The sequence below is a fragment of the Balaenoptera physalus genome (assembly GCF_965194825.1).
Source record: "Balaenoptera physalus genome assembly, chromosome: 19".
Taxonomy (NCBI): Eukaryota; Metazoa; Chordata; class Mammalia; order Artiodactyla; family Balaenopteridae; genus Balaenoptera; species Balaenoptera physalus.
Genome location: NC_138900.1, coordinates 50,612,561 through 50,624,287, shown reverse-complemented (window position 1 = coordinate 50,624,287; position 11,727 = coordinate 50,612,561). Strand labels below are relative to the sequence as shown.

Below are 11,727 nucleotides of genomic sequence, written 5' to 3'. Positions count from 1 at the left end.
CCCTTCACCCCCGAAACAAACAAAAAACCGCACATACTGGGTTTCCACAGGCATGCAACAGAATACATCCACTGAGATGGGAAAGAAATCTATCTGCTTAGTTCAGGTTAACTTAGTTCTTCACTTTCTAATTTAAAAGATCACATTAAAACTAGTCAGTTGATAACACCCACAGGAATAACAATGTCAAAGCAAGCAGAAGAGAACAGAAATGGTGAAATATATAGCAGGCTGTCTGGTCCCCACCTCCACTCCCACTCCATAAGAAAATGCCCAATATTTCCTTAACCTTTAGAACTGGCATAGAACATAAAAAGATGGTTACTGGGGCTGATATCCCAAAACCTGATTTTTCCTTTCAAATAAAATCATTAGCTCTACCAAAGGCCAAGGGCATCTACTTTTCAGATGGAGCACTACAGTTAATATTCTTTCTTGAAACATAAGGCTGATTATCGCTGTCAGTAGTTAGGCTATCTTGAATAAGCAAGCATAATTTCCCTGTCCTCAAAGGCAACTTGAGGCAAGTCCCCATGACTTTGCACAGGCTGCAGGCTGGAGGCTGGCAGACAATGAAGGTCATCAGCTCTCTGAAGCCTCAAGCATGTGTTAGGGAATAGAAGGTAACTATTGCCTTTTTCCCCTGAGAGTGTGGTCTAAAGAACAAACAGGACCTAAACAAGTTGGATGACTTTGTAGCTAATTGGAACACTATCTCAACTACAATATACCTTGGAGTTTCTGTTCGGTTTCAGTCAATGAAGGGAAATTCCTGTCCAGCATTTTAGAAAATAACATTCATAATGACTAGTCCTAAAGAATAACTTTGTTTTATTATCATGATTTGTGAAAACAGGTTAGACAATTCAAGAAAGGACACAGATAGTGCCCTGTTTTAGGTCCCAAATTTCTTCTTTTTGATGGGTGGTGGCAGCTGAGCAATGATGTCATCCAGAGGCCGTTCTACTGCCACTAGTGTTCTTTCATCCAAAAGATCCATGAAGAGTAGAGGCTGTAGAGAGATGGTAATGATTACACCAGGAGTTAGGTTCCGGGGCTAGTCCTGAATAGACTAACTAGAGCTAAAAGGTTAGCCTCGTTCAGGCTGGAGGGGTATAAATCTCTGACAATCCTTCCTGCCATAGGACTTAAAAGACTGGAAAAGTTGGGAGCTTTTAAAACTGAATTCCATCATTTAAGATTTCAGCAAGATTTTTCATGTTTCTCTGTATGGAAAATCTGCGATTCTCTAATTTCTTAGGAATCAATGTTAACAGAGGGGTTTGGAGCCTAAATTCTTGACAAATGGCAAGTTACAAATGCATCAAGAAGTTAATCTTACTTGAATAATTTATAACACCTCCCCCACTTAAAAAATTCTGCAGACCCCCAAGAAAATGTTCCAGGGTGCCCAAGGAACTCTGATCTGAGAAGCATGAATATGGAACTTGTGAGTTGGCACAAATAGCTGTAGTATCATAAGCTCGATGGATATCTGTTCTAGTACAGTGAAAAGCTGAGCCCAGAAAGGAACATCTAATAAATTCAATGACTTCCATTTGCTCGAAATTTATCTTGTGGAACATTCTCCACTGGAAGTCAAATTTAAAAGCCAGCTTTAACACAAAGACCCCAACTGAGCTCCACCATCATTTCTCACTACCCATGTATTTCATTTTGGTGAAGGATGATGTGCCTGCCTCTAATCTACTGAGGTGAGAACAATGAACTACAAACCTAAGGGACAGACAGTCTCAGAAAGGTCACTGGTTTCCCAAAACCAGGTTCTTTGCATGTAAAATGAAGGCACTCTTGTCTATTGTGGGACTTATTACATTTTGATAATATCACAAGGAACCAACCACCCAGAACGTAACACAAAATGTATTACCTTATATTTCTTAGAAATTTTAAAGGCATGAGCTGTGCGCCTCCTGATGATATCTGATTCATTTGTGGGAGGCAGTGGATTGTAGAGTAAGGTTTTGTCATTTGGAAGAGGCTAAAAAGACAAAAATGTGTTGTTTAAATCATTATTTTTTTTATTGGGTCTCTACAGAACAAAGGACAATAGTGATTTTTTGGGGGAACACAATCTTCTGTCATGTTATACACTTACTACCTCCCTGACTCTTCTTACTTCAGGAAGAAAGCTGGAGCCACTCCTGCGGCTCTGCTGTACGTGGTGGTGGTATGTGGCAAAGAGAGCTTGGTACTCTACGCCAGCAAGATTGAAGGGCCCAGCCGGGGCTTCTGGCCAATCTCGTCAGTAACACTTTGTGAGACACAAACAAACTGGCATGTGTAGGAGCTCAGTCCATGAAGGCTCTGCTTTCTAGACTCTCCCCCAACCAGGTCATAGACTGGCCAAGTGGCTGAACTTCTCCGCAGGCAAAAATGCAACACAAACCAGCCCCACTGATGTCACTGACACCTCGAGAGACGGCCTCTAGCCAAGCAAGTGATATTTTATCTCTGACTTCCTTGGGAAATAGCTCTGCCCTGCATGAGGAAGTGATGGACTTATCACCAACGCTTGGGGAAAAATATGGGCTGATCTAGGCTGAGTTATAAAGAGGCAAACGAATGGGAGGGGCCCTTCCTGTATCACTCATCTCACAGAAGGCACTTGTCAGCCAGCTCTGCTTCCCACACCCAGAGGATGGAGGGCCCATGAGATGAGTTCCAGTGACACATCAGCATGCACACCTCCTTTAGAGCCATCTGCTGCTTTCCCTGTGTTCCTCCTACGCCCACCTTCACAGATACACCAAAACACTGTATTGGCTGTAATCTAAGCCCAAAGTGTATTATAGGCATGGCCACAGCTCACACTGCTCCTAGGAAAGAAACTGCCTGCCCAGAAAAAAACACGAAATTTGGGGTGAATCAAAACTGCAGCTGGCAGAGGCTGGACTCTAGAATGGAAAAGAATGCTCACATCCCACCTAAATCACAGCCTTGAAGAATGGAATTTTCCTAACTGGTCATTTTTCAAAACACTAAGACCAACCCCTCAAGCCTGCAGATAGTGTTTCAGTATATTCAGCCAAGGGGCACAAGTGGTCAAAACCCCAGCCTGTATCTCCTTTAATGAAATCATGTCAGTCATCCCAGGGTGCAAAGGCGGAAGTGATTCAGCCAAACCAATGGTATTCCCTGATTATGGTCACTTTCCGAATACGGACCTAATCTCTTTCCTACTTAAGTTTATGTGCTGAGAGGCAAAGCAGAGAAATAGTCAAATCAGCAAAAACTAGTACACAAGGGGCTGCCCCTTCCCTGGGAGCCTCATGAGACTGGGTAGGAAAATGAGGAAATCTGCAAAACAAAAGCTCCTCTCCTCCAAAGAATGTACTAGCAACCTTTATTCTGATTCTCCTTCCTGTAATTTATTGTCCTCCTTTGCTTTTAGAATGGAAAGATTCCTAAGTAAAGTAGAACCAGCGAGAGCAGAGGTGGTAGTGGTGAAGAACTCACCAACGACTTGTCGATGATGCAGAACATGTACGCATCATGGAGAAGGATGTGCATTGGTCTCTTGGGATGAAAACTGATATGTGTGATGGGAGTATCCCTTTGGAGCCAAAGATGATGAAACCCCTGCTTCTGGATGGTCCGGCTCCATTGTGTATACTGTTTGTCTGGAATGCTGTACTCAAATACCTGAGGAAGGATATGACACAGAGCAAGTGCAGGCAGGTACCCAGAAAGACCAAAGAAGGGTCAGCCTGAACCAGAAAATAATCTATACAAACCTTGACTGTATCATATTCAGCCATATGCATTTTCACTACTTTTTTTTAAATAAAAAAATTTTAAGGTAAATTACAGAATAAACAATTCAAACAGCACAGAAAGGTTTATAGAGAAAAACCACCTGCAATCGTAATATCTCTTTTCCCCAAGACAAAAGCAGCCTGTTTCTTGTTTATATCTTTTCAGAGATATTTTATGCATACAGTACACATTATTCTGTATGTTGCATTTTTCATTAGCATTATACCATGGAGACTGACCCATATCAATGTATACACACATCACTCATGCCCCTTTTGAAGAACATGTAATAATCTACTCACTTCTTGGATGTACCAGGATTTATTTACCTAGTCTGCTTAATGAGCATTCAGGTATTTGCAATCTTTGGCTACTACACATAAAGCTATAATGATTATCTCTGAATCAATGTCTTTTTGCACAACTAAAAGCATATACCTATGGGAAGAACTTCTAGAACTGGAACTTCTGAATCAAAGATTATGTGGATTTAAGGTTTTTTTTAGATATCTCCAAAATGTCCTCTAAAGCGGTCATACTAATTTATGCAATATATGAAGTGCTGTTTCCCTAGCCGCACTGTGTATTATTAACTCAATCTCTGTTAATTAAACAGGTACCAAAAAATTTCTCGCTAGTTTTAATGACAGAAGAACTTAAATGAGAGATTTCATTTTCTGGATATAACGTGTATGTGTGTGCATGTGTGAGTGTAAAAACTGCTAATCAAAGTAGCAAGCATCATCTGCCTAGTGGTCTATTTAAATGTGCTTCTTGGATCACATTTAATCTTTCCAATAGCTCGGTGAGGAAGGTATTATCAAGCCCATTTTACAGATGAGGATATATAAGTATTGACAAGTTCATACATAATATGTTCTGTAGCTCAGATTAAAGATCTTCTTACAACTATATTCTCCTTACAACTTGGTTTGGAAAAGTGGCAGACAAAGAACTAATTTTGCCCATTGTATATTCTTGCCTCCTTTGTTGAAGATTAACTGACCATAGGTGTGTAGGTTTATTTCTGGGCTCTCTAGTCTGTCCCATTGATCCATATGTCTGTTTTTGTGCCAATACCATGCTGTTTTGATTACTGTAGCTTTGTAGTATTGTCTGAAGTCTGGGAGGGTTATGCCTCCTGCTTTGTTCTTTTTCCTCAGGCTTGCTTTGGCAATTCTGGGTCTTTTATTTTTTTAATTTTTATTTATTTTTATTTATTTTTTAAAAATAAATTTATTTATTTTACTTATTGTTGGCTGTGTTGGGTCTTTGCTGCTGCGCACAGGCTTTCTCTAGTTGCGGCGAGCGGGGGCTACTCTCGTTGCAGTGCGCAGGCTTCTCATTGCGGGGGCTTCTCATTGCGGAGCATGGGCTCTAGACGAGTGGGCTTCAGTAGTTGTGGCATGCAGGCTCAGCAGTTGTGGCACATGGGCTTAGTTGCTCTGCAGCATGTGGGATCTTCCCAGACCAGGGATAGAACCCGTGTCCCCTGCACTGGCAGGCAGATTCTCAACCACTGCACCACCAGGGAAGCCCCGATTCTGGGTCTTTTATGATTCCATATAAATTTTAGGATTATTTGTTCTAGTTCTGTGAAAAATGTCACAGGTAATTTGATAGGGATCACATTAAATCTATAGATTGCTTTGGGTAGTATGGCCATTTTAACAATATTAATTCTTCCAATCCAAGAGCAGGGGATAGCTTTCCATTTCTTTGAATCATCTGCAATTTCCTTTATTAATGTCTTATAGTTCTCAGCATATAAGCCTTGGTGAGTCGTATTCCTAAGTACTTTATTTTTTTGATGCGATTTTAAAGAGGATAGTTTGTTTACATTCCCTTTCTGAAATTTCATTGTTCTCCCATATCCACTCTTAACACCTGAGTCCATTTCATCGCTAGCCTAAAAACAATCAGTAAAACGAGCCCTTGAAAATTCTTCCTCCTTCTCATACCTCTTTATTCTAGAATCTCAGTATTTCACCATTCCATTGTGCCCCATCAAGCCAATGAATGTTACTAGCCTATGATGTGCCCAGGCCATACATGGAAGCTTTACTACACATAAGAGAAAACTACCTTTATATTGTCCAGTACTATCAAAGAAAAGCTCCTCCAAAATTGTCGTTATCTCAGCTTCCAAGTTACTATCCATTTGGAGGGAATTAGAAAGCACTGGGATCTCTTACCTGCTGGTCAGAATGAGCAATGACAAGGTTGTTGGTATTGGGGGCGATGGCCAGAGCAGTCACAGGGAAATTGTAAGCAGGCACTGTGCAGTGAAGCTGGGAACAAATAACAGAAACAGAAAACTAAAATAGGATTCCTTCCCTCAGGAAAGACTGGATGGTCTAGGTCAGTAGTTTTAAAATAATGCTCCTTGGAACTCAAAAAGTTCTATTCTATGGAAGTTCTGTAAACGTCAGCCATTTCCCCAAACAATAAACTTTAACTGCATTTTTTAAAAAATGCAAGTTTAACTGTCAACAAAACTAACAGCATTCACAGAGAATCTCAGAAAAAAGCTTTCCCTGCTGTCTCTACATTTGTATGAATTGCTCATAAACATGTCATTGAACAGGGAATCTACAGCTCTACACTGGATTTAAAAGAAATAAATGCCTAGGCATGGAAATTTATGTCCAATCACAAGGCATGTGCACTAGTACACAGGACCACCTTTAAATGCCAGGCAAGGCTCAAAGAGCAGTACAGGCTTTTGCCACAGTGCAGTAAAGATTAAGTCATGCAGTAACAGGCAAACCCATTAAATGCTGCAGTTTGATATCGTTCTCTAAACTTTCAATGCTTATTGTAAGTTTTCGTAGTTCTTATTTGACTTTTAGATGACAATGACAACTTGTAAGGGAACATCAGTGATTAAACCTGTGAATGGCAATATCATCACTAATTATTGAAAAATGTTTTCCTGCTATTCCTATTTCTGTTTAATTTTAAAATACCTTGAGATTACAAGGCAAGCTATTAAAGGAAATTGTTACTATCTGCATCTATTCATCTGGGTAAATCAGAATTTTCCTCCTCAAAATACAGACATAATCTGGATGTAGATTCATTACTCATAAATCCTTAATTTCAAATTTCTGTGCATGAGTGGTTTCACTGTTCCCATTGACTGATTTTAACGTTAGATTATAGCTTTTGGGTTCCAAACAAGTAAAACAGGAAAAATTTTTGGTTAAAAAAAAGTCCAGCAATTTTCCGGGTCATATCAATGTGCCTTAAGTCTTAAAACTGCAGAGCTAACTTCCTCCTGTTTTCTGCTACTAAACCTCATGCTCACCTTTAGTTGTTTCACGTTGTACACATGGACTCCAGCACTGGTACCTGATGCAGCTAGCCAATTTCCATCTGGACTGACTGCCAAAAGACACATGGACTCCACTGTCCCTGTGAGGACAAAACAGTAGTTAAGCCTCTGAATTCAGTGTCCACAGTCAGCCAGCCCTGACCTAAAAATGATGGCGAAAGCCAGCAAGAGCCTCGGTTTTAAATTACTCATAGGACAATTTCTAGATAGTTTTGCAGATAAGTTCTAGATGCTACACTGTCTACTATTTTAATTTAATTAGCCATCCTTCATGGAAAGAGGAGCCAGAGAGATAAACCAGAAAGCAGCACCTGCTCAGAACTACCATGAGAATGGAGAATCAGGGTAAGAGCTACCACCAAAATCTATACCTTAATTGTTTCAAACTCCTTTCCTATCAGATGTTTTTTATACAAAGTTACAAACAGCAAATAGGCTTGAGGCACAACTTTTTTTTTTTTTTTTTGGCTGTGTTGGGTCTTGGTTGCTGTGCACGGGCTTTCGCTAGTTGTGGCGAGCAGGGGCTACTCTTCGTTGTGGTGCGCGGGCTTCTCATTGCGGTGGCTTCTCTTGTTGCAGAGCACGGGCTCTAGGTGAGCGGGCTTCAGTAGTTGTGGCTTGCAGGCTCTAGAGTGCATGCTCAGTAGTTGTGGTGCACGGGCTTAGTTGCTCCGCGGCATGTGGGATCTTCCTGGACCAGGGATCGAACCTGTGTCCCCTGCATTGGCAGGTGGATTCTTAACCACTGCACCACCAGGGAAGTCCCGAGGCATATCTTTAATTTACTAGCTGTATATTTAGCACTAAGGGAGCATGGGCACATATGAGCCATCTTTGTCATTAAAGAATTTTAAACCAATCTGGCATCATGAAGACCCATGTGGGATAAAAATCAGACAGTGATGCTATATGCCAAAGTAAGTGCTGCATGTAACAACCCCAAACAATGAAAAATCTTTATAACTAGACATAAACCAGATGCTAAAGGATGAGCGAGGTGGGTAGAAAAGGATGGAGAACAGCGTGACCTAAGTGACAAGGACAGGAGTACATAGGTTTGAGGGCTGTGAAGAAACCAGCCTGACTAGAAGGGGAAGTGAGATGAGATAGGAGGAAGAAATAAAGTTATATACATAATGCAGAGCCCAAATTTAAAGGAGTGCTAAATGCAAGGTAAAGAATATAAGTTTTATAATAAAACCATATACAGGTACTCAATAAATACTGTCAGTTTACTTCATCTGACTCCTAATTTGTATGTTTCTTTTCCTGTTTGCTTCTGGGGCAGCTTATGAACAGTGAGAGTTTAAGTTGATTTTAAAAAGTTGATTTTCCAGGCTGATGGAGTCTAAATAACAGTGAAGTCACTACAAGCCAGAAAAAGGGAGAAGGAAAAAGGCCCATGGGAAGTACTGGGTACTAAGTCCTTAGTAGTTAACTCATCAGTAGTTATCTATACACAGTCACTCATTCATGCATACTTATGTTCTCAAAACATATGGAAAAGTGGTCATAAGCATTAGGACAGGTAATGAAACTGTATGTATAAGCTCATCATTGTAAAAACAAACAACCAAAAAGATTAACATGTCCATAAAATACCTACATAACCAGCACCTACTGGAAATATATAAAATAATAATGGTAGTTATTTCTGGGTGTCAGGATTACAGATGATTTAACTTTCTTCTTGCTCTGCTAACAGAACTCCAAGAAGAGTGATGAAACTTCTCTGGCCCCAAATAAGGAATCAAAAACCCAGTGAGAAAAGAGTAGGTGTGAGCAACACTTCAGATTTCATTGAGCGTTTTCACTTGCCAGGTATCTCCTTCTACTTTAAATCGCAAACATGTGAATGAAAGTGTAATTTTTGTAGGGCAGAGAAGAGCATTAGTGAACCCCCAACAACTGAGGTTTAAATGGAAAAAAAGAAACATCGAGACTGACAACTCTCTCCCATGGCCAATTACCAACTTCTCACCTGACTGAGGCTGAAAAGTATGCAGGTGCTTGAAGCTTCCCTCCAGAAGCCGAATGACATGCAGAGACCCTTGATTTGATGCCACAAAGAGCTTTGCTGAATCCTCAGAAAACAAAATCTGAAGGGCAGAGCGAAGGAACGCTGGCATTTTGGAAACCTTGGGGGAACCAGTAACAAAAAATCAGAGAGAGAGAGAGAGAGAGAAGTTAGACCCAGAGCCCATCAAAAATAATCACAGTCAGGCTTAAATCATATGAATGCTTCCTGTCTCCAAGGAAGCCAATCAACCAAGGGCCTGGAACACAGATGTGCCTACTGTAACCTATCCACCCCCCTTGTCATCTCCTCAAAAGCCTAACCTTTACTGCCACTTTCTGGCATTTCCCTATCCTCCAAAAACATAATTTTAAATGGCAATAGGAGACTGTTTTATAACAGGTTTCTCCAAATAGCTTTTCACTGAACAAGGATTCATATCCAGGATGTTTCCACTTCACACAAAAATCGCCCACTTATAAGGTTTCTGCTTATTCAACCAGACTTGGGGTTAGCACTTACCCTTTGGAGGTTTATGTTGTCATGTTCATAATTCAAACGATAGAGAAAAAACCGAGAAGCTGTAGAATAGGCTATCCAACTTCCACATGGGGAGATACAGCTGCAGATAATGTTCTCAGGACCCTGGTAACGTTAGGAAGCAGGATGAACAGTCAAGTAAAACTTCATACAAGGTTCACTATAGCATGAATCCTCAAGCTCCTGCCACTCTGAATGTACCCACAAATACCGACACATAATCCTGACACTCATATGCTATGTGTCACTATGATTATTTCAAAGGTAGAACATCTAAGTGGTGTGGCTTTGATTTCCAAAACCCAGAACAGAGGTCTCTGAATCCTATGAGTTTATCTCAGCCCTTCGCGTACTTCATGGGTAGCTTCATAATAAACCCTAACTTTAGAAACCTGAGCAGGGAGGCATTTAATGCAGTGAAGCTTTGGAGGCCCAGTGACTTGGGGACTGATTTTCTGTTTTGGTCCATGACAACCTGCTTTAAAGACCTGTAAGAGATATTAAGTGAAAAAATTTGCGTTACACTGGAAAAGTTTAGTGTAACATTTATGTAATTCAAAAAACTCAGGGCTTCCCTGGTGGCGCAGTGGTTGAGAATCTGCCTGCCAATGCAGGGGACACGGGTTCGAGCCCTGGTCTGGGAAGATCCCACATGCCGCGGAGCAACTAGGCCCGTGAGCCACAACTACTGAGCCTGCGCATCTGGAGCCTGTGCCCCACAACAAGAGAGGCCGCGACAGTGAAAGGCCCATGCACCGCGATGAAGAGTGGCCCCCGCTTGCCACAACTAGAGAAAGCCCTCGCATAGAAACGAAGACCCAATACAGCAAAATAAAAATAAATAAATAAATAAAATAAAAACTCAAAAAACATCTGAGTGTATGTAAGTACGTATATATACACACATACGTATTCTCACACACAGAAAAAGATCTAGAAGGGTATACAGCTAATCAATTAACAGTAATTATTGCAGGAGAGGGGACTAGTATTAAAGAGCTGGGCAAGGATATAAATTATCAATATTGTTTGAATTCTTCATAGTAAGACTGTATTCACAAATATTTGTGCAATTAAAATAAAGCTTTTTAAAAAGGAAGACACAAAGCTGTTTGTATAGTATAGTCCCATTATTGTAGAACGAAAGGATGTAAACACATGCACGCATGGGTGAAAATTTTTTCTGAAAGAATATATAAGAAACCACTGGCAGTGATCATCTCTGGGGGGGGTGGGGGTTAAGAAGGAGGTTCATTTTTCATTGCATACTCTTTCGCATTATTTGAATTTTTAAAAACTATGCATGTTATATTCATAATAATACCAAAAGAAGAAAAACGAATTTCTTGTATTCATTCATCCAATAAATTCTGAATGCCTGACTTACAATCATAGGAAACCCAGCTCTTTTGACAGTACTTCATTCAAATAATTTTAGATTTGAAACAGTTTATGATGTCAACTAAGAAACCCTCAAAATTCAGAATGAGAAAAATGTTCTGGATTTCAGAGTCTGAACACACAGTTAAATTTCTTTACCTTTGTCTTGAGGTGAAGTAAGTGATCTGCATTTTTAGAGAGTGGAAGGGTATCCCCATTCTTTCCTGGAACAAGAAATATCCCTGATATTTTTCTTCCCAAAGAAAGGTTATTCACACATTTTTTCTTCTAAAAAGTCATTCCTGGGTAGAAAGAAATCTCTACCACTGGAAAATCAGAAAAATGTCTGACGTAGTAAGCTTACAGTTTTTTGGGGGTATGTATACGAAGAGGAAAGCAGCGAGCACTTCCTTAGCTTCTACTTGGGTGCCCTGGATACAGCCTAGGGCACACCACTATTTCTCTGAAGCCGCTCCCCACAGCCAGGCATGCAGGTGGATGGAAGTGAAGTTTGTGTGGCCTCGACTTCAACTTCATTTGTTCATTTTGGAGCCTAAAGCAAAAGCCTCTAACCTACTATAAAACAACAGGACCCAAACAGGTATGTCATACTTAAGGCCATGAGGCTGTCACCCTGGTATGATCCGCACAACCTTCTTTTTCCTGCAGGCCC

At 40.5% G+C, this 11,727-nt stretch overlaps 1 protein-coding gene across 1 annotated transcript in view; it reads right to left on the bottom strand.

Annotated features, from left to right (window-relative positions):
* Positions 1-814: 814 nt before the first annotated feature.
* The window catches only part of UTP4 (UTP4 small subunit processome component), a gene marked incomplete at its 5' end in the record, with an annotated part of 33,107 nt that continues 22,194 nt past the window's right edge, over positions 815-11,727 (bottom strand). Inside the window, 8 exon segments of the mRNA XM_082436065.1 lie at positions 815-1,012; positions 1,892-2,002; positions 3,481-3,666; positions 5,976-6,071; positions 7,091-7,197; positions 9,099-9,255; positions 9,657-9,779; positions 11,214-11,278. Coding sequence (XP_082292191.1) covers positions 896-1,012; positions 1,892-2,002; positions 3,481-3,666; positions 5,976-6,071; positions 7,091-7,197; positions 9,099-9,255; positions 9,657-9,779; positions 11,214-11,278 — 962 coding nt within the window. The 3' untranslated portion in view covers positions 815-895.